At 45.4% G+C, this 19463-nt stretch overlaps 1 protein-coding gene across 9 annotated transcripts in view; it reads right to left on the bottom strand.

Annotated features, from left to right (window-relative positions):
• Positions 1-17522, bottom strand: part of ABCC5 (ATP binding cassette subfamily C member 5) — a 69493-nt gene extending 51971 nt beyond the window's left edge. For 4 of the 9 annotated variants that reach the window (XM_054039483.1, XM_054039489.1, XM_054039492.1 and 1 more), the window contains exons 1-2: positions 12426-12506; positions 9969-10139 (exon numbers count right to left, since the gene is read on the bottom strand). In XM_054039483.1, coding sequence (XP_053895458.1) covers positions 9969-10085 — 117 coding nt within the window. In that variant the 5' untranslated portion in view covers positions 10086-10139; positions 12426-12506. Of the gene's footprint in view, positions 1-6843; positions 7086-9968; positions 10140-11259; positions 11369-12425; positions 12507-14967; positions 15073-16250 lie in introns of those variants that run through there. The other 5 variants (XM_054039484.1, XM_054039485.1, XM_054039487.1 and 2 more) reach the window with 5 other exon arrangements.
• Positions 17523-19463: the final 1941 nt, after the last annotated feature.

Genomic DNA, 19463 nt, shown 5'->3' with positions numbered 1-19463 from the left:
GGTAAAACTAATATAGTAATGCAGGAGTACACATTTGTTACTGCCTTGGTGAAACCTAATTATAGAATATAGCTCCAGTTTGGACTGTCTGCCCTGTTTTCTGATAGTCAGATCTGAGATTGGCACTCTCAGTTATGAGCTACTAGACAGCGTGACACTATTAATGCAGCTTTTCTCACTGGAACATAAGAAAGATGGATCAGCTCTTCACTGCAGGAGCCTGGAAATAGTCTCCTAGAAGTAAACACTCCAGAACAGAGATTCTCAAACTGTGGTCCGCGGCGTTCCCTCTAAGGTGTGTGGCTGCCCAGGCGCGCACAAGAGAATGAAGGGCCACCCACCTAATTAGTGGGGCCATGCAGTTTTTTTTAATGTAGCGCTTTTATCCGAAGTGCTTTACAATACTTAGCTAATGGTACAAACAACATTTGGAAAGATCATTAAGTGGTCCGCTGAGACCCTCAGCAATTTTCAAGTGGTCCATGGAAAAAAAGTTTGAGAAGCACTGCACCAGAATAAAGTGGATCACATCATCTAACACAGATGGCCAGGAACTTTCACAACAGCACTTACCTAAGGTACCTACAACATTCCTGCAGTTCAAGTATTAAAGTTTCTGCCCTGTCCAATTGTGTCTGTAGTTCAGGCTAATGGGGCTGACACTTGCAAAAACGCTGGAGGCACTGCTTGGATAGGATTCTTCACTATATGTAGGGCACACACTCCAGCTCTGTGTTAGAACCAGAGGCCATGTGGGAAGACTTGGCACTGTAGGAACAGCTATTAAGCTTTTAAAAAGTAAATTATAAATTTGGGGGGAGGGGGCACAGAGCACTGCTAGGCAGAAGACTAGCGGCAAATCTGACCACATGCATCAGTGTCTTATACTGTGGTTCAGATGAAGGGAAAGGCATCTGCAGAACAGCGGCTGTAAAGACCCAAACAGCAGACCTATTCCAGGCCATGGATAATCTGAGTAAACTGGCGGTCTAGACTGTTACAGAATCAATTTCTTCCCCCATTATAACAAATTCTCTTGTTACTTTGTGAAGAACCTCATTTGCGCCTACACTGAGCTATCTACCTCGGGAAGAGACCGATGCAATGTCTTCTTTGCTTGAGTGGGACTGTGGGGGAATTTTTGCTGACAGCTGTGTGCGTTGGATCCATTCCCTTCCCAGCTGAAGCTCTATGGCATGTGGGGAAGTAAGGGGTAATTATTGATCTGCTTCCTCCCTCCAAAAAAATCATAATAGGCTTAAACTCTTTTTAGAGACATACTATGGATTTAATAGTGACCTATTATGAACACATTTTTGAATCTTTACGAAGAGTTTAGAAGGCCTGAGAGTTTCTGATCTTTGATTTCTTTTTTTAATCTACACTAGAAGACGGTGTCATCAGTTCATTAGTTCTGCAGTCAAACAAGTCAAGAGTCAATGTTGAGCACTTCAGGGGATGGGCTTTAGGCAATTTGTTTTTGTTAAGATCTATTTAAACTTAATGAGTAGCGAACACTTGAGAGAGAGAACATCTCTAATGAATATGAAGGAGTTAGAATGCTGCAATCAAAGACGAGAGCACTCCCAGAAAACACACTCAAGACATCCAGGCAGTCCTCCAGCAAAGGCAGCATTGATAGCCTTGGTATTTTTAAGGGGAAAAAAAAGAATTTAAAAAAAAAATTCTACTTCATGTTCTTAAAGCCTGTTGTGTCCATGTATCATAAGACAGGTGAGTGCATGAGAGAGTATCCATAAAGGCGGGGGGGGGGGGGGGAGAGAGAGAGAGAAGGGGGTTGTGGCTTAGTCTGTTGCATGTTTTTGTGGAGCCCATACAAATATCTGAACTGAATAATCTTGCCCTCATTCCCCACTTGCCTATACCTTAGAGCAGGGTGGCCAACCTGTTGCTCCTGAGCCGCATGTGGCTCTTCAGAGGTTAATATGCAGCTCCTTACCTCGGCACCAATTCTGGGGCGGGAGCTAGAGATGCTCTTTCCAATGTGCTGTGGGGTGCTCATTGCTCAACCCCCTGCTCTGCTCCAAGCCCTGTCCCCACTCCAGCCCTTCCCCCAAGGCCCCTGCCCCTTCCCCTGAGCCTGCCATGCCCTCACTCCTCCCCCCTCCCACCCACGGCCTCCTGTGCATGTCAAACAGCTGATTGCGGGGGGGGGGGGGGGGGAGAGTAGGCGCTGATTGGTGGGGGCTGCCGGCAGGTGGGAGGCGCTGGGGAGTGGATGGGGGGGCTGCTGACATTACTTTGGCTCTTTGGCAATGTACATTGGTAAATTCTGGCTCCTTCTCAGGCTCAGGTTGGCCTCCCCTGCCTTAGAGATCCACACCATAGGTCCTCCTAGGTTAGTGTAACTGCTCAGAGGCTGGTAGGATAGTTCTCTCAGAGGGGAGAGGAACACTCAGAGTTTTAAGAAAAAAAAAAAAAAAGCTGAAGAAAACAGATGGTATTGTTATCATCTCCTATTTCCCTCCTCTTGACCGCAGAAACCACTTTCTCTACCCCCGACACACGCACTGTCAGCGACAGGCTTCCCCTGTGCATGACTGTTCTAGTAAGAACTGACGTTCTAGTAAATGAACTGTAATCCAGTTCCCAACAGTAGTGCAGAAGCACCACTACAGGGCAGTCAAACTACTGAAAAAAGTGGACATAAACTGGATTTTTAGAACCACTATCCCCTCCAACTTATTCCTTCAGAGTTTATCCTCTTGGTCTCCCACTGTCAGATCCAACCCAAAATACTTCCCCTTGTCTGTCATCTTACCTCTTGCCTTGTCTCTGTACCTCACTTTCACTGACTAACTGTTCCTTCTCTGCTCTCTTCTCCCCTGCCTCCTATAGCAAGACAGCACAACATATGCAACTACCATAATGGCAGAACCAATCCACTCCCTCCGGTCAATACGCTGCTCTCTCAGTCTACAGGACACGGGCACAGTTTCATGGAGCAATGGGAGTCCAGCAGATGGAATTGCTGGACCAGCACTCTTCTACTACAGCAATTTACTCTCAGCATTAGCAGACCAGAAACAGCACAAAAGTGGAATTTCTCCTCCAATACATGAGGTGTAGGCTAAGTGCTTGGCAGAAGCAAAGATGAGTTTTTTTTAAGAACGAGTGTTTTTCACTCATGGATGAAAATTAACACTCTGATAAACCATTAGGGTATGTATACACCGCAATTAAACACCCGCAGCTGACTGGGGTTTGCAGGTCTTGGGCTGTAAAACTGCAGTGTAGATATTTGGGCTCAGGCTGGAGCCCGAGCCCTGGGAACCTGCGACCCTCCAGTCCAAGCCCAAAATGTCTACGCTGCAATTTTACAGCCCCACTGCCTGAGCCAGCTGACATGGGCCAGCCTTGGGTGTTTAACTGCAGATAAACATACCCTTAGATCGCCCAGTATCCTACCGTATGCTTTGATAAAACGAATGGTTCCTTGCAGTCCCGGAATCTCCAAGTGCAGAATGAAAACAAATTTATTCATTAATTTCCAGCACCCAGAAATTTAATTACTACAGTATGAGATGTGAAGTCTAAGATTTCTGGCTGCAGGATTTGGAGACTGTGTACCTTGTATGCAGTTTTTCTTCTATGTCAGCTGTAGTAAACTGAACTATGAAACAGTGACCAGAATCAGACTTCGACTCTACTTAAGTTGTAGCAGATAAAGAGAAGGTAAAACCGCCAAATACTAGAACAGTTTAGATCTGAACTTGCTAAATGCATCAAGTTAATGCAAAGATACCTTCCAATGTGCTGCGAGATTTTACATGTGCAAACAAATGCCTCAAGCTGGTGAGCACAGTTGTAAGAGTAGCAGAACAGACTGTTAGCAACAAGTTTTCAAAAAGCATACATGTAAACACAGCCACGTTTACTGTGCCCCGGTATATCGCCTCCACCGTAGCCAAATGTTGATGGATCTGCTCACTTGGGCAGCAATTAAGCAAACAAATTCAGAACTTTGTGCCAAGTATGTCATACTTGATAAATGGCACCAATGGCATTTCACCCTCTTTCTACAGCTAATCCACCAGGATTAGCTTCAAACATCCCCTACAAATAAAGCCACATAGGAACATCTTCAGATATAAAAAATGCCAGCTCAGAACAAATTCTAAAGCCCATTTGAGTCCACTGACTACGTGGGAACAGAGACTGTTTTAAAGAGTGCTTGAGTATTTCAAAGATTATCTGGAAAATGTGTGTATCGGTATTTTCCAAAGATTTTGGTCGTTTTTCCCCCCCAGCACCTGAATCTCAGTGAGATTCATTTGTAGGGCTCCTAGAGTACGTAATAGGAGTCTTGCTAATGTCTAATAGCAATTGTGCCGATTGCTGATCAGCTTTATGCTCAGAGTAGGTCTGAGATAACACTTTGGCTGGCAACAGCCAGTGGCCATTCTACACTCAGGCTCCCAATACTACTGACCAGCCCCATGGTGGAGGTGATGGTGTCAGCAACAATGAGAACTTTTAGGAGTTTCCCTAGGGTAGGCAGGATCTTTGTCTGTTTCAGGACCTAAAAATGTGGTGCTGAATCCCAGCCCTCGAGACCTTTAAGCCTTACAGATGTTCAGTGCTATCCCTGCAAGGCCTGCAAACTTGTCTACCTAGCCAAACTGCCTTCACCCAACAGAGCATTCAGGAAGGAATCCTGGGTAGGAATAGGGAGAATGGGAAAAGGTTGAAGAGAGAATTTCTAGGGCTCCACCCACTCCAACTCGGCAACATGGATTTTACCTGCATATTTTTAGCAGGTTCTATTGATGAGTCACTCTGATCAAAAAGAAATCAATGTGAGTACAGCACTAACCACCAGTGTTTGTGCCATGTTTGAGAGGCGGTCACATCCAGGTCCCGTGGCAAAGCGCTTAAGGGTATGTCTGTGTGGCAGCTGGGAGCATGCCTCCCAGCACAGGTCAACAGAGACACACTAGCTCTACTTGAGTGAGCATACTACAGGTCGCAGAGTGACCGTGGCAGCAGTGGCTCAGGCTAGCCACCCTCTGGGTATGTACTACGGTGACCAGCCCGAGTCACTACCACGCTGCTATTTTTAACTAGGGTGACCAATCAGAATGGGACCAGGGTGGGAGGATAAATAGGTTGCCTATATAAGATAAAGTCCCTAATATCAGGATATCTGGTCACCCTATTTTTAACATGCTAACTGAAGCAGAGCTAGTGTCCGTCTACCCACACTGGGAAGCACATTCCCTTTTGTTGTGTACCCTACGCCTGAGCAGAGTGTGTTGGGGAGGGGAAGAGATAAATTTTAAGAGATTACACACACAACTGCTTCAAGATTAATTAAGGACAACTCAACTCAGGAATTTCCAGGAGTATTACATATCACTATTCCAAAATGCTTTTGGGTTTTAGGCCTTCCTGTTAAATTGCTTCCTACCATAGCCCTTAAAGCTTTTCTGAAATGTAAAATTATTTCCATTCCTTATAACATGTCTCTTTTTGCAGTGGATTTCATGGACACAACTCCCAATAAGGTCCCAGCTAACGAAAGATAAGCAATGCGGTCTCCAATATACTTTAAAGTATATGGTTAAGAAATTTGAGAACAAAGGATACTAACTCATGTATTAAAATTCTAGTGAGATATTAATGGGATGTTTTAAAACATCCAGGATATATTATATCTGGTAAGACATGTTGGCTTTTTAGCATCAGTAAAATGATTGTTTGTGGAACCCTCCAACTACCTTTATATTTGTTAGTGCCAGAAAGCAGCATACTTCATCTGGAAATTAAACGTTGTGAAGCATCATGGTGCCAATTAGCACAGCATCTCCTTATACAGGAGCAAAGTGAAGTGTTTAATGCATCTTACAAAATACAATATTACAGTCTCTTCTACAAGATGGCTTTTAAAAATCCAGTGTGGCAAAAGCACATGTATAATTCGTTATTACAAACACTTATCCACCTTGCTTCAATAAGACTTTCATTTCTTATTCATATTTCTTTTAATTTTTAGGTTCCCAAAACACTTTTCACAGGTCCAAGTTTCTATGACAATGCCTCCATCAGGTAGCAGGAAACCTTGGGGATTAGTCTTACCTGTATGACAGGGTACTGGGAGTTAATATTTCAGGAATCCTGTTTGAGATAAATACCATGTTGTTCCTAAAAAGAATCTCTTTTTGTCCACACAGCCAAGATCTGTTAGTGCTGTGAGCATGATACCCTTGGCTTTTGTGAAAACAACAACTTACTCAGCAAATACTATACTTACCCCCTACCAGCCATCCCTATAGATTTAAGATTAGCCCTTTTAGCCTTCTTTTGATAGAAGATTGGTGGCCACAGTGCCAGGCCCTGGGAGGAGATGGAATAAGAGCATCCAAATGGGAACTCCCTAGGACAAAATGACACAATCTTCACACACACTCAGGATTGGAGAGCGACCTGGGATTGACATGACATCCACCAGTAGCCCTTGGGTCTTGGCTGTGCAATGGCTCATACACCATCCTTTCGCCCATGAAAGGTCTTATTTAGGAGACAAGTGAACCTTTTGCTGATCTCAATTTATTAAGTAGGATGTGCACAACTACTACTTCTTAAAAGCAGTTTTTAGCACATGGAGAAACACAGAGGCCAGGACTTGAAAGACACACTCAGAGGCAAATCTGGTCTGGTGCAGCTGCAGCCTTGCCTGGAAGCATCAGAACCCAGTGACTAATAAAAAATAAAATACATACATTCATGCCACCATCTAGTTCTTACATCACATTTTTCATCTATGGATCTCAAAGCACTTTACAAAAGGAAGCCAGTGTCATTACTCAGCATTCCACTTACTTTGCAGGTCCCCACTACTTATGAGAGCCAATGAAGATGACACCCCCTCAGGATGAGACGAGGCATGTGCCTTCATGACCCTCTGCATGGACAGGAGGAAATGAACACGCCCATCTTCTTCTTCTCAGAATAAAAGCTGTGCAAACACTTCTCTGGCAGCAGACTTTGCAACACGTGTACTGTGGTACATTTGAGGCTCTGTTTCAATGCAGTACAGCTCTGAACCACCACATTTCAGCATTTTCATTTCAGATCTTTGTAGCGGCAACTTAATTGAACAGAAACTCTAGTTTCACACAACATACTTTACAGCTGTGTTGTAATTGGGAACAACAAAACTACAAACATTTAGCAATCCAGCTAGCATTAGCTACATTTAGCAATGTAGTAAAATAAATTGACATTGCTTAGTTAAAAAAAAGTGTTCTGTACATGTTGTTTGTTCTACATTTAACAACACTGACCAAGATTGTTTGAGTGCTCTCTGCCAGGACCCTCACATTATTTATTTGTACTATCTGATTGGGTCTTCTGGGCACTATTGACCAGGCTCCACTGTGCTAGGCAATCCGTGTGCGCGCAAGCACTCTCACCTCTAAAAAAAGAGTAACAATGACAGACAAGCAACCACTTGATATTAAAAAATAAACCTGATTTGAGGGTTGTTTTTTTATTTTTACTCACACACACACACTATTGTTCTACACCAGTCCTTTCTAAATCTTATTGTCCCCTCTTTGAGGCTTACCTGTTTTCTGACCTTTTTTTTTTTTTTTAAATAATCCGAGCCCTTCCTGTTTTGTCCTTCTCTGTTAACCATTTGACTTTTTTTTTTTTTTAAATCTATATAAATACATAACCCAGTCCTACCGCTCCCTGTCCAGCCTGGAGCCCTGGACTATTCATCCCATCTTTGTTCTCAGCCTTCCACTCAGAATTCCACACTTGTGGCTGACAAAGGTACAGAGTGTTCCACACAGCAGGCACCCCTCAAGTTCCAAACACTCAGAGGGTGCATGGCCTTTCCTGACCATCCACAGCAGGGAACTCCTCAGTGGGACCAGGTAGAGAGGTGCATCTCCAAAGATCCTGAACTGTAGCTCAAAGTGAATTTCAAAGCAAATGACCATGAAGCTTATTTCTTCTTCAAATTATTCTCTTGGAACCCCTGAGCACACCACCACAATCAGTACAAGGTGTACTGGGCTAACTGCAGCTCCCTTGGAAGTAAACAGCAGCTCATTCCCAGAAGCTTTAATAGGCTCACTGCATGTTCTTAGGATGCAGGCCAATCAGAAGAACCATCCTAATATGGCTACAGCTGGACTAAAAACCCATTGGCTAGGAAAGAAACAAGGCTGCCCACCAATGGTAACACTGTTGTCACCACCAATTCAACAGTGAAGAGTTGCTACTGGATAATGTATATTGGTTGTAAGCCAATCATAATAACGTAATCAATGCTGCTCAGAAGCTGCACCATGACTTCAGAGGAGCCCTGCTTCAGTATCACTGCCCGCATTAAAGCAGAAGTCAGATGTTCCGACTTGCCCTGAACAATGACTGTTATCGATATTATGCTGAGTCACAGAGACTGTGCAGAAACTAAGAACTGCAGAGAATGCAAGTATACACAGCACTCAGCATTCTGCCCCACTGCAGAACAGACCATTCGATAACATTTCAGCCTCTAGTAGTGCAATGCTTTAGCCAGGATTAAAACCAACTGCCAAAAAAGGAACTTGATTGCCATTGATCTGAACTGTGTTTTTACGTGTAAAGTACGATTACCTGACATTTAATATTAGCCTTTACAACAACATTCTCAATACAGTACTTGCTTTAAAAACCAAAAACTCTTTTTTTTTGGCATGAGAAAAGTGACAAACCTATTTTTCATACTGGGGATTTCAGACAGGTGATCTTTCTAGGGTGTTTACTATGAATTCTGACAAATTAGCATGTTTACTAGAGTTTCATATTGTGTGCATATACAAATAATAGAGAATCCAAATATAAGCAAGACATGTTTGCAGTATTAATCACTTATTTTATTCGTTGTTTAAACTAGTATTTATTTCCTTAGCATTTAGATAAAAGAGTTCTTGTGGAAAAGATATGCCCCAATAGATTTCAAGTGTCAGTAGACATAGTAAACATCCCTCATCTAACTTGAATTGGCATAAATAACTGGTTCTGAGCTACACCTTTCACAAAAGTGGATCATGATTGTCAAGATTTATTGAGTAGTTTTTTTCTGTACACCGATTTGTCTTGCAGCATTTATGTTCCCGTTACGATTACCAGCTAGCTACCCATATACATATGCATAACTCCATTCTTATTAACCCATCATAAACTCACTAGTCCTGATAACACTGGAGAAGACTAGCACAGCAGCTGAATGGCAGAGCCAATGCCAGAGTTTGGTTCTTAACTGGCAGGGACAATTAACTACTTGTGTCCAGCACAGGAAACACAATCAGCACTAAATAGTAAAGAACTAATGTATACGGATATAATAAAAGATTCTAATTCATCCTGCTAAGTACAAACAATTCCTACTCCTAAGGCAAGTTAAACATCTGCTTCAGGAAAATAATCCTGAAAAAACGCAATGCATGATTAAGAATGTCTTTAAGCTGCTAGCGCTGACTGGGGCATGATTAGCAAAGAGCTCTTTATGTTTTCATGCCATTTCTGTTGCTTCTGAACACAGAAGCATCATCCCAATGGTTCAATCGGACCTGTGCTTACAGATTTCCCTTGGCTTTATATCACCACAATTATATAGATAGCCCCATAAATGTACATCAGAAAATGTGGTCTTTGTCAGAATAGTTGGCATAATTCAATTTAGTTTATTTAATACTCTTGAAAACATCTATTTCAGTTTTGAGCATCTGTTAAGCACTAGTCTCCCCCACTAGTGCAATTTTGCACTAGAGGTTAATATATATACAGCATGCCGTCCAACGACCTCTCCTATGCAAGAGGCAGAATGACCATCATTGACCTTCAAGGTAACAAACCTGGACAAAGCTGGCATGGCAAAATAGGGGTTGCTATATGTAATTTATTAAGCAGCCACACACAGACATGGAGAGTGGAAAAGAGAAACTGACCTTATATTTAGCTTGCTGGAATTTCAAACCTTCCTGCTCCGAGCCGGCTCTCTCCCTCACATTTCTATACCCAGGACTGGGTATAACATACTCTTTTCCTAGGTCGATGTCTTTCATCCTCTCCTTCCGTAAACGCCAGGGTTTACAGTTGTATTTTCACCTCAGAAAAATCTAAAGAGAATTAAAATCCCACTTTAAAACATATATCCTATGCCCTAAACAACCCTACATGATTTATAGGAAGCTTTTTAACCAAAGGTCTTGGGTAGCTATTTTGAAATCTTATTATAACATGTGACCAAACTACTCCACAGTGCCTTGTGGAGAACGGATCCAAGAGCACATGAACCCCTTGCTGAGCTAGTTAAAGGATATCCGAAAGTATCCATGAGACTAAAGTGACTCAGTGCAGAAGGGCCACTATAACATCTCCCTCACTTATAATTTTCAAGTATTTCTATCCTATGTAATACTAATTGATAGACATCAGTCATTTGATTCTAGCAAATTAAAAGTTTTTCAAAAATGCTTCAATATCAAACACCTAGAGCTCTATTTTCTTGATTGCACAATTTTACATATTAGTATGCTAGTTTCAAAACCCATAGGACATACAGCATACATCTCTACAAATCTAGCACAAGATACTGTCAGTCTTCTCTACAGCACCCACAGACACTATGAAAAAAGCCTTTCTTAAAGATAATTTTTTCTCCCACACAAGTACTATTCATCTTCATTACAAATGTGCACAAGCATTAAAATGTATTTACATTGTATAGGCAGGCATGTAATCTATTTATTTATAAAGAAATGCTTTGTGCTGCTGTGCATTTTAGACTGTTAACTCCTTCAGGTTATAATAGCAAATTCATCCATAAAACTGCTTGCATTGAAGTCACCTTGTCCCATAGCATTACATTTTAGATCTCCATAGTTGTTGATTTAAAAAACAAGTCACTATGAAGAGGTCAGTTTAAAATCATACTGCAGCCAGAAAAATGTACTGGTGCAATGGACCATAACCCCATCATATGCAGTAACATCCACCACCCTCTCATATTAATTGCTTAAAGATCATTATCCAGGCTATTTCTGTAACATGCCCTTTGCCTCATATTTACAACTAGCCCTATTGATTTACAAGGTGGATCAAGTAACAGCTTTTATTGGACCCACTTTTGTTGGTGAGAGAGACAGAAATTGGACTAGCACAAGATATTGCCTCACCCACCTTGCCTTTCTAATATCCCGGGACCCCCCACGGCTACCACACAACCTATTTACTTACAGAGAACCAGAATGTTTCCCACCATGCCCCTCCAGAGAGATCCACTCATGGAAGCTGGAATCCACGGGAAAAAAAACACAGGGGCCTCCTCCTCCTCCTTGCCCCCACCCCTGCCTGCCTTGGGATTTATTTGTCTGCGCCGGGCGAGAATGATTTTTCATCTCGCTGCCGCCAGGCCTCGGTTTGCAGCCAGAGCGTTCGCGGTACCTTGCTGGATGCTCCATCATCTCTGCTGCAGCACCCGCTGTGGGGCCCGCCGCACCCGGCACCCACTGGCTACAGTGCCAGCGCCACTAACGCACAGACACCAGCAACCCCGCCTGCAGATCTGCAGACGGGAGCAGCCACCTGCCCCCCCGCCAAGCCACCGCGCACCCCCCACCCCCCTTCCTAACACCGGGCGTTTGCAGCCCCCCTCCCCCCGGTGCAAACAGCAGCGCCTGCACGCAGCATAAACAAGGGAGGGGTCCTCGGCCCTGACTGCCCTCTGCACCCCCAGCCCTGCACTACAATCCCGCCCCCCGGAGCCACAAGCGGTACCCCCCCCATGGCACGGGGGGGCGGTGGTGTGTGCGCCCCCCGCCCCATGGATCCCGGCGGGGGGGGGGGGGGCGGTGGTGTGTGCGCCCCCCGCCCCATGGATCCCGGCGGGGGGGGGGGGGCGGTGGTGTGTGCGCCCCCCGCCCCATGGATCCCGGCGGGGGGGGGGGGGGCGGTGGTGTGTGCGCCCCCCGCCCCATGGATCCCGGCGGGGGGGGGGGGGGGGCGGTGGTGTGTGCGCCCCCCGCCCCATGGATCCCGGCGGGGGGGGGGGGCGGTGGTGTGTGCGCCCCCCGCCCCATGGATCCCGGCGGGAGGGGGGGCGGTGGTGTGTGCGCCCCCCGCCCCATGGATCCCGGCGGGGGGGGGGTGTGTGCGCCCCCCGCCCCATGGATCCCGGCGGGGGGGGGGGGGGGGGGAGGAAAGGCGGGGTAATGTCCCCTCCCCGCCTGGTCTACACGAGCCCCGCCTGGGTGCCCGGGGTACCGGCCTCCCTCTCCCACCCCGGGGGCGGCCCCGCCTCACCGGTCCCTGGTGCACGCGGGGGGGGGGGGGAGGGGGTGCCGCCCCCCCCCAATGCAGCCCACCCCCACCCAGCCATAACCCCGCCCCGCCCCGCCCGTTACCTCGCCCGGCTACTGCCCCGCTGCTGCGGCTTCGGCACTCAGCGGCCCCCGCAGCCAAACCACAACCTTATAGCGGCGCCGGTGTCCCCACTGCGCCTGCGCGGTGCCGAGTCTCGCGCGAGGAACGACGGGACTCGTAGTCCCCACGGCTAAGGCTGCGGAGCCGAGCCTAGGGGGCAGGAACGACACTTCCCGGCAGCCCCCGCGCCGGCCGGCTACTGTACTCTCCCTGCCGGTGCCGCAGCGCTCGCCGGGTCTGGAACGTTCTCCGCGGTCCTGTGGCCCCGCACGATGTGCAGCGGGAGGGTCGGGTGCAGGACGTGGGGGGCACGCGGCGGGGGGCGCCCCCTGCAGGGCGGGGGGCAGGTGGCAGCAGCATGCGAGGGTGGGGGCAGCACCCCAGCCCCTTGCAGAGGGGCGGTGCGCGGCACTGCAGAAAGGGATAACGCCAGGCCCATGGCAGGGCGGGGCGGGGCGGGGCGGGGGTCTCTCTCTCGCTGCTTGAGAGAGGCCCCTAGTTTCCCCTGCCTTGTTCTCTCACCCACTCCAGCTCATTTACATTGCATTAGGCCTGCCTGCAGTGGGGCAGCTTAGAGGGACCCCCCCCAAAAAAAAACCCAAACAAAATACACGTCTCTCTTCCCCCCCCCCCCCCATAAATGTAAAGACAGCTTCTGTTAAGAGGTTGTGTCTCATGGGGAAAAGACCCTCTTGCAGGCCACCAAGAAAAAGTATTAGGAGAATCTGCATTCTCAACTTGTTCATTGGGGGCATCATCCATCCAGGGCTGAGTACAACCTAGGATAGCAAAATACAAAGGGTCTGTTTCTTCTGCATGGGGCTCTGAATAAGGGGCAGGTACAATTACCACATCCAGCAGTTCAGGCTCCCACATCCTGACTAACAACTAGACCCCATTTTGTCCCCTCACATCCTTCATAAATATTAACAGATTGAGAGCTAGGGATACAGCTGTATCCCTAAACACACTTCATCCACTAAGAAACAGATTGCTAGTGAAAAGCTACCAAGACCCTTAAAAACAAGGGGACTAGAGTTTCCTCTTCTGTTTTAAAAAAGCCTTACCCCAACCCAGCAATTCTATCAGAAGTTAATCTAGGCTGATGTCTTGAGTAAGCAATTTATATAAACAGGTGCCCACAGCTATACCAATAATTGTTCTCCTGTCAGTAACTTTCTTCATCAAAGCTGCTATTTTTCAGGATGCTGAAACAGAATCACTGTAAAACTGGCATGTGGGAAACCAACAAGTAAACTGGACCCTGAATGTTTGTTTTGGATCCAGGGGATAAGAGCACAAATAGATAAGTAGGCTTGGCAGAATTCAATATTTTGTAACAAATTCTTTAGATAAAATGCTTAAAAAATGGATATCTGTTTAAATGTTCAGTTGTGAGAGACTATGTGAGGGATCAGAATCTAATGACATGCTGAAATTCAAAAGTTAAATACAAATAGTCAGCATCACATGTCAAAAAAAAAATATCCTTAGATCAGACTAAGTTCTCAAATGCCATTTCTCTTTGCCTTTTTGTATATTTCAGTCTATCAGTGGCAACATTTTTTTCATTGGTTGTGTGTATGAAATTGACCTTTACCAACATCAACTGATAAAGATCTAACCCTTCCAAGCCTATATATAATAATGACACCACTGACAGATGTTTCAGGGTCAGCCTATACATAACTCCAGAAGCATTCATGAGCATACTGACATCACTCTGAGCCTGTACTATTTCTGGCAAAATTGAGAATCATCTCCATGGAGGGTACACGAATATATTGGGACAGCAAGCCAGTTACTAACCAAAAACAGAAGAACAGCATGGCAGAGCAGCCATGAAAGCACAGGGCTAATATGTTGGGTAATCATGAGTCTTCCCTTAAAATACTCCACTGAACTCAGCTATGCAATTTCAAACTGGTTTGGTTGGAATTTTACTGTGTTTGGGGATTATTTCATGTCAAGTGATACTGTGCATTCCATATTTTATAAACAAGGGCGGATATTTGGACAGGAGCCAGAAGGATAAAGGGAACCTAAAACACTTTTGCATGGAGTTATAAAACTGGACTTCTATTTACAACACACAGGAGTTCTGATGTAAAAATACACACAGCTGCAATTGAACAGCACAACCAACAAGGTACAGGGTGTGAAGAATCATAGAACCTGAAGGGACCTCGAAAGGTCATCTAGTCCAGTACCCTGATGCTGAGAGAGAATCCAAGAACTCAGCATGATTTAAATCCAATATAAAAATCACTTATTTTAGTGTGTTGACATGCATCATCTTGATCAGAATAAAATCTGCCAAATATTTTAAAACAGCCATGAGTTCTGGGCATCCTGTACCAAATGTAGGCCTTACACAGGCTTCCCAATGAGGAGTTTGCCTTGAGTCTCATTCCAAGGTTGTAATTCTAAAAGCCAGGAACACATGTACTTTGTCCTCTGGCACAATAATGGGGAAGTAGCCCTTGATCCCGAAATGCTTGCATTGTGCTTTTTTAAACAAACCTGCATGCTGCAGTCTTGGTACCAGGGGGGTCCAGCAGGTAGTTCTCAGCCTTCCTGACCCCAAAAGGGCACAGAGTAGCTTTCAAGTGAGTCTTTGGCGCCTGACTTGTGGAACAAACAGGAAAGGAATTTAATTTTGTTTTGTTTTTTAGTTGAAGAAATGAGAGAGCTCAAAGGTTCTGTGGCATCTGGTTGGAGACATGGGGAAGGACTGAATATTCAGCAAAAACACCAAAACCATTGGAAGTGAGATCGTGACAAGACAAGCGGAGGAGAGGAAGTCATCCCAGTAAATGAAGCAGAAGTAGAGTGCGCTGTGGCTGTGACTACACTGGCATTTTCCTTTATGTCCGTCACCTTTCCACTAGCACAAGGGCAGTTCCCCCGGTGGGAGGAATAGTAGCAGCACTAGAAGAACGGGTACTGACATTTTAACCAGTATCACCTAACTTTGCTCAGGTCAGGTCTAGGCAACGTAGTGGTTGAAGCACAGGCGGCCTATTCACACTTGCATTCCTACAACTATAGAAGCCCTATGCTTTTAGTGCTGGGTTCATTCCCCCATAATGACCAATGATAGCAGACTTTACCTAGACAAGGCCTGTAGGGAATTAAAAGGGTCACTGATTCAGGATCTGGGATTTGCTATTTTCAATCCCAGACCAGGGATTTTAAAAAGTGACATAGCCAAGGGACCAGTGAGCTTTTGAGACTAGTGTCTGGCGAATCACCAGCCCTAGAAAATGTTTGATATCTGACAAGTGGGATACCATCTAAGAGCTGGGATTCAGAGCATATAAAGTATCTGCTTCTAACCCTGGCAGATGAGAGGATACTGAACCTCAGCAATCACCTCATTCTGATTACCAACCTGTTTTGTTTTGTTTTTGCCACTTGAATGTAAACACTATTTTAGTGTCTTGAGAACCACTAACAAGAAACCAACCCTGTAAGCAAGCTGAAAGCTGAGAACTTGTGCAAAGAGGGAGCAAAGTCAGCTCGGAACAGCTGGCCTCCAAAGATGCAGAAAAAAGTCAGGAGCAGAAGTATCCCAGAGATCAAGAGCTGCAGAAGGGAGAGAGATGAAGCTTAAAACAAACCAGTTACTGTCTGATCTAAGCCATTTAGATTTGATAAATGGAGTGTCACCAGGTTATCCAGAAAATCCAAATTCAGTGTATGGAAGTGATGGCCTATCTCCATCACTATAATATCTGAGCACTTGCATCCACCCACTGAAGCACTCAGAGCACATGTTGCAGAGAATTACTTAGTTACATTACCTGAACTTCCCAGAACTTCAGTCTCTTGGGTAGAAACAAGCAGACATCGCTTAGTGCTTCAGCAGTTCTTCCCAATTAAAACTCATATGCTAGTTTAAGCATTACTGCAAACGTGGCTTGGATCACCAGTACAATATCTCCTTTTAGAAGCACACCACAGACCATCAGTGGAAAGCCTTGTAACACAACTGCACAAAAATAAAATTCAAGCTGCAGCCCAATGTTATCCAGAGCCGGGACAAAGCCAAGTAATATCAGCTACACAAAGAGGAGGAGATGGGACAGTGGGTTAGTTCAATAATTTCCCTCAGCTGCACGACTAGCTGCAAATTCTGCGTAAGGCCCTAAGTGGACAGGAGTTGGAGGCTGTGCTCCTAGTCCAAGGAAATTTGTCCACAAAGGAGAAAATGTAATTTAACTCAGTGTGGGCTGATTGACAGGGTCCATCAACAGACCTAGTTTTGGAATAGTAGGAGATGCTGCAGGATAGTAGAGATGCATAATGAAGCACTTCTAGTGCTTCCCTAGTCTATAAGGGTTGCCACCAGTCTCAGCCTCACCCCATCTCTCCACATCCTGCAAGACTTCAGAACAGAGTGCAATCCCAATATTGCATTCAGGTAGGACGATGCATGAGAATGCATCTTGCTTGACAACTTTAAAAGCTGGAGGCCACCTGCACTCAGCTTAGTTCTTTGTTCTTGTGCAACTCACTGTTCAGTAAGTTACTCGTCCCCCCGTGAGCACAGTCCACAGGGGATATAACTCTGCCACAGCAGCTCCCAGATAAGGAATTCAGTTCAAGCTGCAGAGGCTCATGTGTACAGTTCTGGAGGCCCCAGGTTCAATTCCGGTAACACGGCTTGTTCTTTCACTTCCTCACTATGTGGTGCGTTCAGCCACAACACAAATGACAGGATTGAGAAATTCATTTCTTTTTCCTTGAGTCAACCAGGAGACCTATGACCATCCGTCTGGCCTGAGGCACCCTAGTTCCCATCAGCTCCAATAAAAAGCACAAGCCCTGGGAAGAGCCGAAGGGATGGCAATCATCAGCTTGTTCCCGGTTCTTTTAAATCCACTTTATGGTGGCTGATCTTTTATTAGAACTTAATGTTCATTTCTGACCCGTCTGATTCCACAGAAGATTCCTCAGAGCTTCTGCTAGGAGTTAGATTCTGCTCACTGATAGAGGGGTGTCTGACCAATCTCTCAGCCCCCAAGAACCAGTCCTGGCTATTATGCAACTCATTTCAGGAACACCACTCAGTAGGTTGTAACAGCACGCTAGGGACTTGATGTTCTTTTGGACTCACCCATGTCAAATGTGCCAATGCCAGAACACCAACCTAATTTACACAGATATCAACGGGTCCTGGAATTGAAGTGCAGCACTAGAAAGGATCTGTGTGTGCTGTGTAGGCTGGATTGGATTTGTCAAATGACAGAAAGGTCACTTCTGCTTTCCTACAAGCCGGGGAGTTTAACAGATAGGGATAACCTTGTGATAAGAAGTCATTACAAAGGTGGCAGTTTTGTCATGGTAAGAAATGGGAAATCACAATTTTAATTTAAGAGAAACTGTGGCACATACTGTAGTACTGAGACATTTGCAATAGGAAATGAGAAGAATTACCAACACACTTTACAAGTGTTTTATGCTATTAACATTTAATTAACCATTTCAAATTATTGCAAATCCAGATTCTGCTACACTGGCCATCTCAGAGGCTCAAAACTGGGATCTGAGCTCTCTCTGCAGAGGGTCCATTGGCTGCAGAAAATCTTCTGTAAGAGATTAGAATGACCATGGATCTCATTGCTTTCAGAACAGAGTGCAAGACTGCCCTTCCCCATAACTTTCTCACAGTAAGAATATGTAAACATAAAACATGATTATGCACCACTCTTCCCAGCAGGGACAACAATCAACTTTCATATAATCCACTCCAGTACTAAGGGGATGAGTGCGGGACAGAAACAAAGTCCCAGTGGGGCGGGCAGAACCACACACACACACACACACCCCAAGCTAGTTTCCAATTTCATGCTAGGGTTAAGATCTTTCAGGAGCTCAGCTTTTTCATGAGGGACCTGATAGTCCCTGCAACTTGCACCCCTTAGATGGGAAGTATTAACAACTACTATGTTAGCCACCTTGCAAGCTGGTGGGCTACACTATTTGGGATTTGCCCCAAGCCCTTGTTAAGCCAAGTGTCATGAGGAGGTAAGGGGATGGGATCAGATCAAATCAATCAGCCCCTCAGCTTGCAACTGAAAACCAACCCAGAACTCTTTAAACAAATAAAAGGTGGGGGTAATTCCACTGATTTCCAAGGCCCTAGGTACTATGAGGACACATGAGATCTAAATTATGCAGTAGGGACCCCAAATAGTGCACCAAGCCTTTTCTCCTTCACCCCCACCCCATCTAATCCAATCAGGGCTCTGTGTGTGTAACTGGTGTATTCCAATATTAATTTTTTTTTGTATGCTTCTCCTGATGTTCAACATTCCTTATGCTGCAGATCAATGTATCTATGCTGTATAAGGTGTGGGGGGAGGGAGAAAGCAGGAACTGTTTGGACATGGAGCAGCTGGGGTTTTTGACACTCATGAAGATATGGAAGCCGATTTTGGTGTCCAAGAGGGATCTGATGGTTTTGGAGCTGGGGATGGGATGGGATCGCACTCTCTCTCTCTCGCCAGCAGAGGAGCTAAAACTGGAAGGAGGGAGTTGGAATTCCTTGTTCCCCACCCCAGGCAGCTTGCTGCTTCACTGCGTACCTCCCCGGACATCTGCCCCTACATGCAAAATTGACACGCACGTGCAGTAGCTGGATGTTTATGCAACAGTGATCAGCCATGTGAAATAGTTCATGCTCGCACTCAAACTGGCATCATGTTTCAGAATTAAACCCCCACTGGAATGAACTGGGCAGCTCACACTTTTTCAGAGCTGCAGACTCAGGCAAACATCACAGCATTGGTTTAGTATCTTCCCAACCATAAAGGCCAAGGATTACTACTTTTGCTTAAATGAAAGCCAAGCATCTGAAGCAAAGTTATGTGGCAATTTAAAAATAATCCACAATTTTGCAGCAATGTAAGTCACAATCACATTACGCACAAGGCTCCGCTTACCTCATATTACTGGGATATTTCTCTGTGCTTATTCATTTCTCTGTGCCTTTTGGTTTTAGCCAAGTGCAG

This window comes from Malaclemys terrapin, chromosome 9 (assembly GCF_027887155.1).
Source record: "Malaclemys terrapin pileata isolate rMalTer1 chromosome 9, rMalTer1.hap1, whole genome shotgun sequence".
Classification (NCBI taxonomy): Eukaryota; Metazoa; Chordata; order Testudines; family Emydidae; genus Malaclemys; species Malaclemys terrapin.
This window is presented reverse-complemented; position numbering and strand designations above follow the sequence as displayed.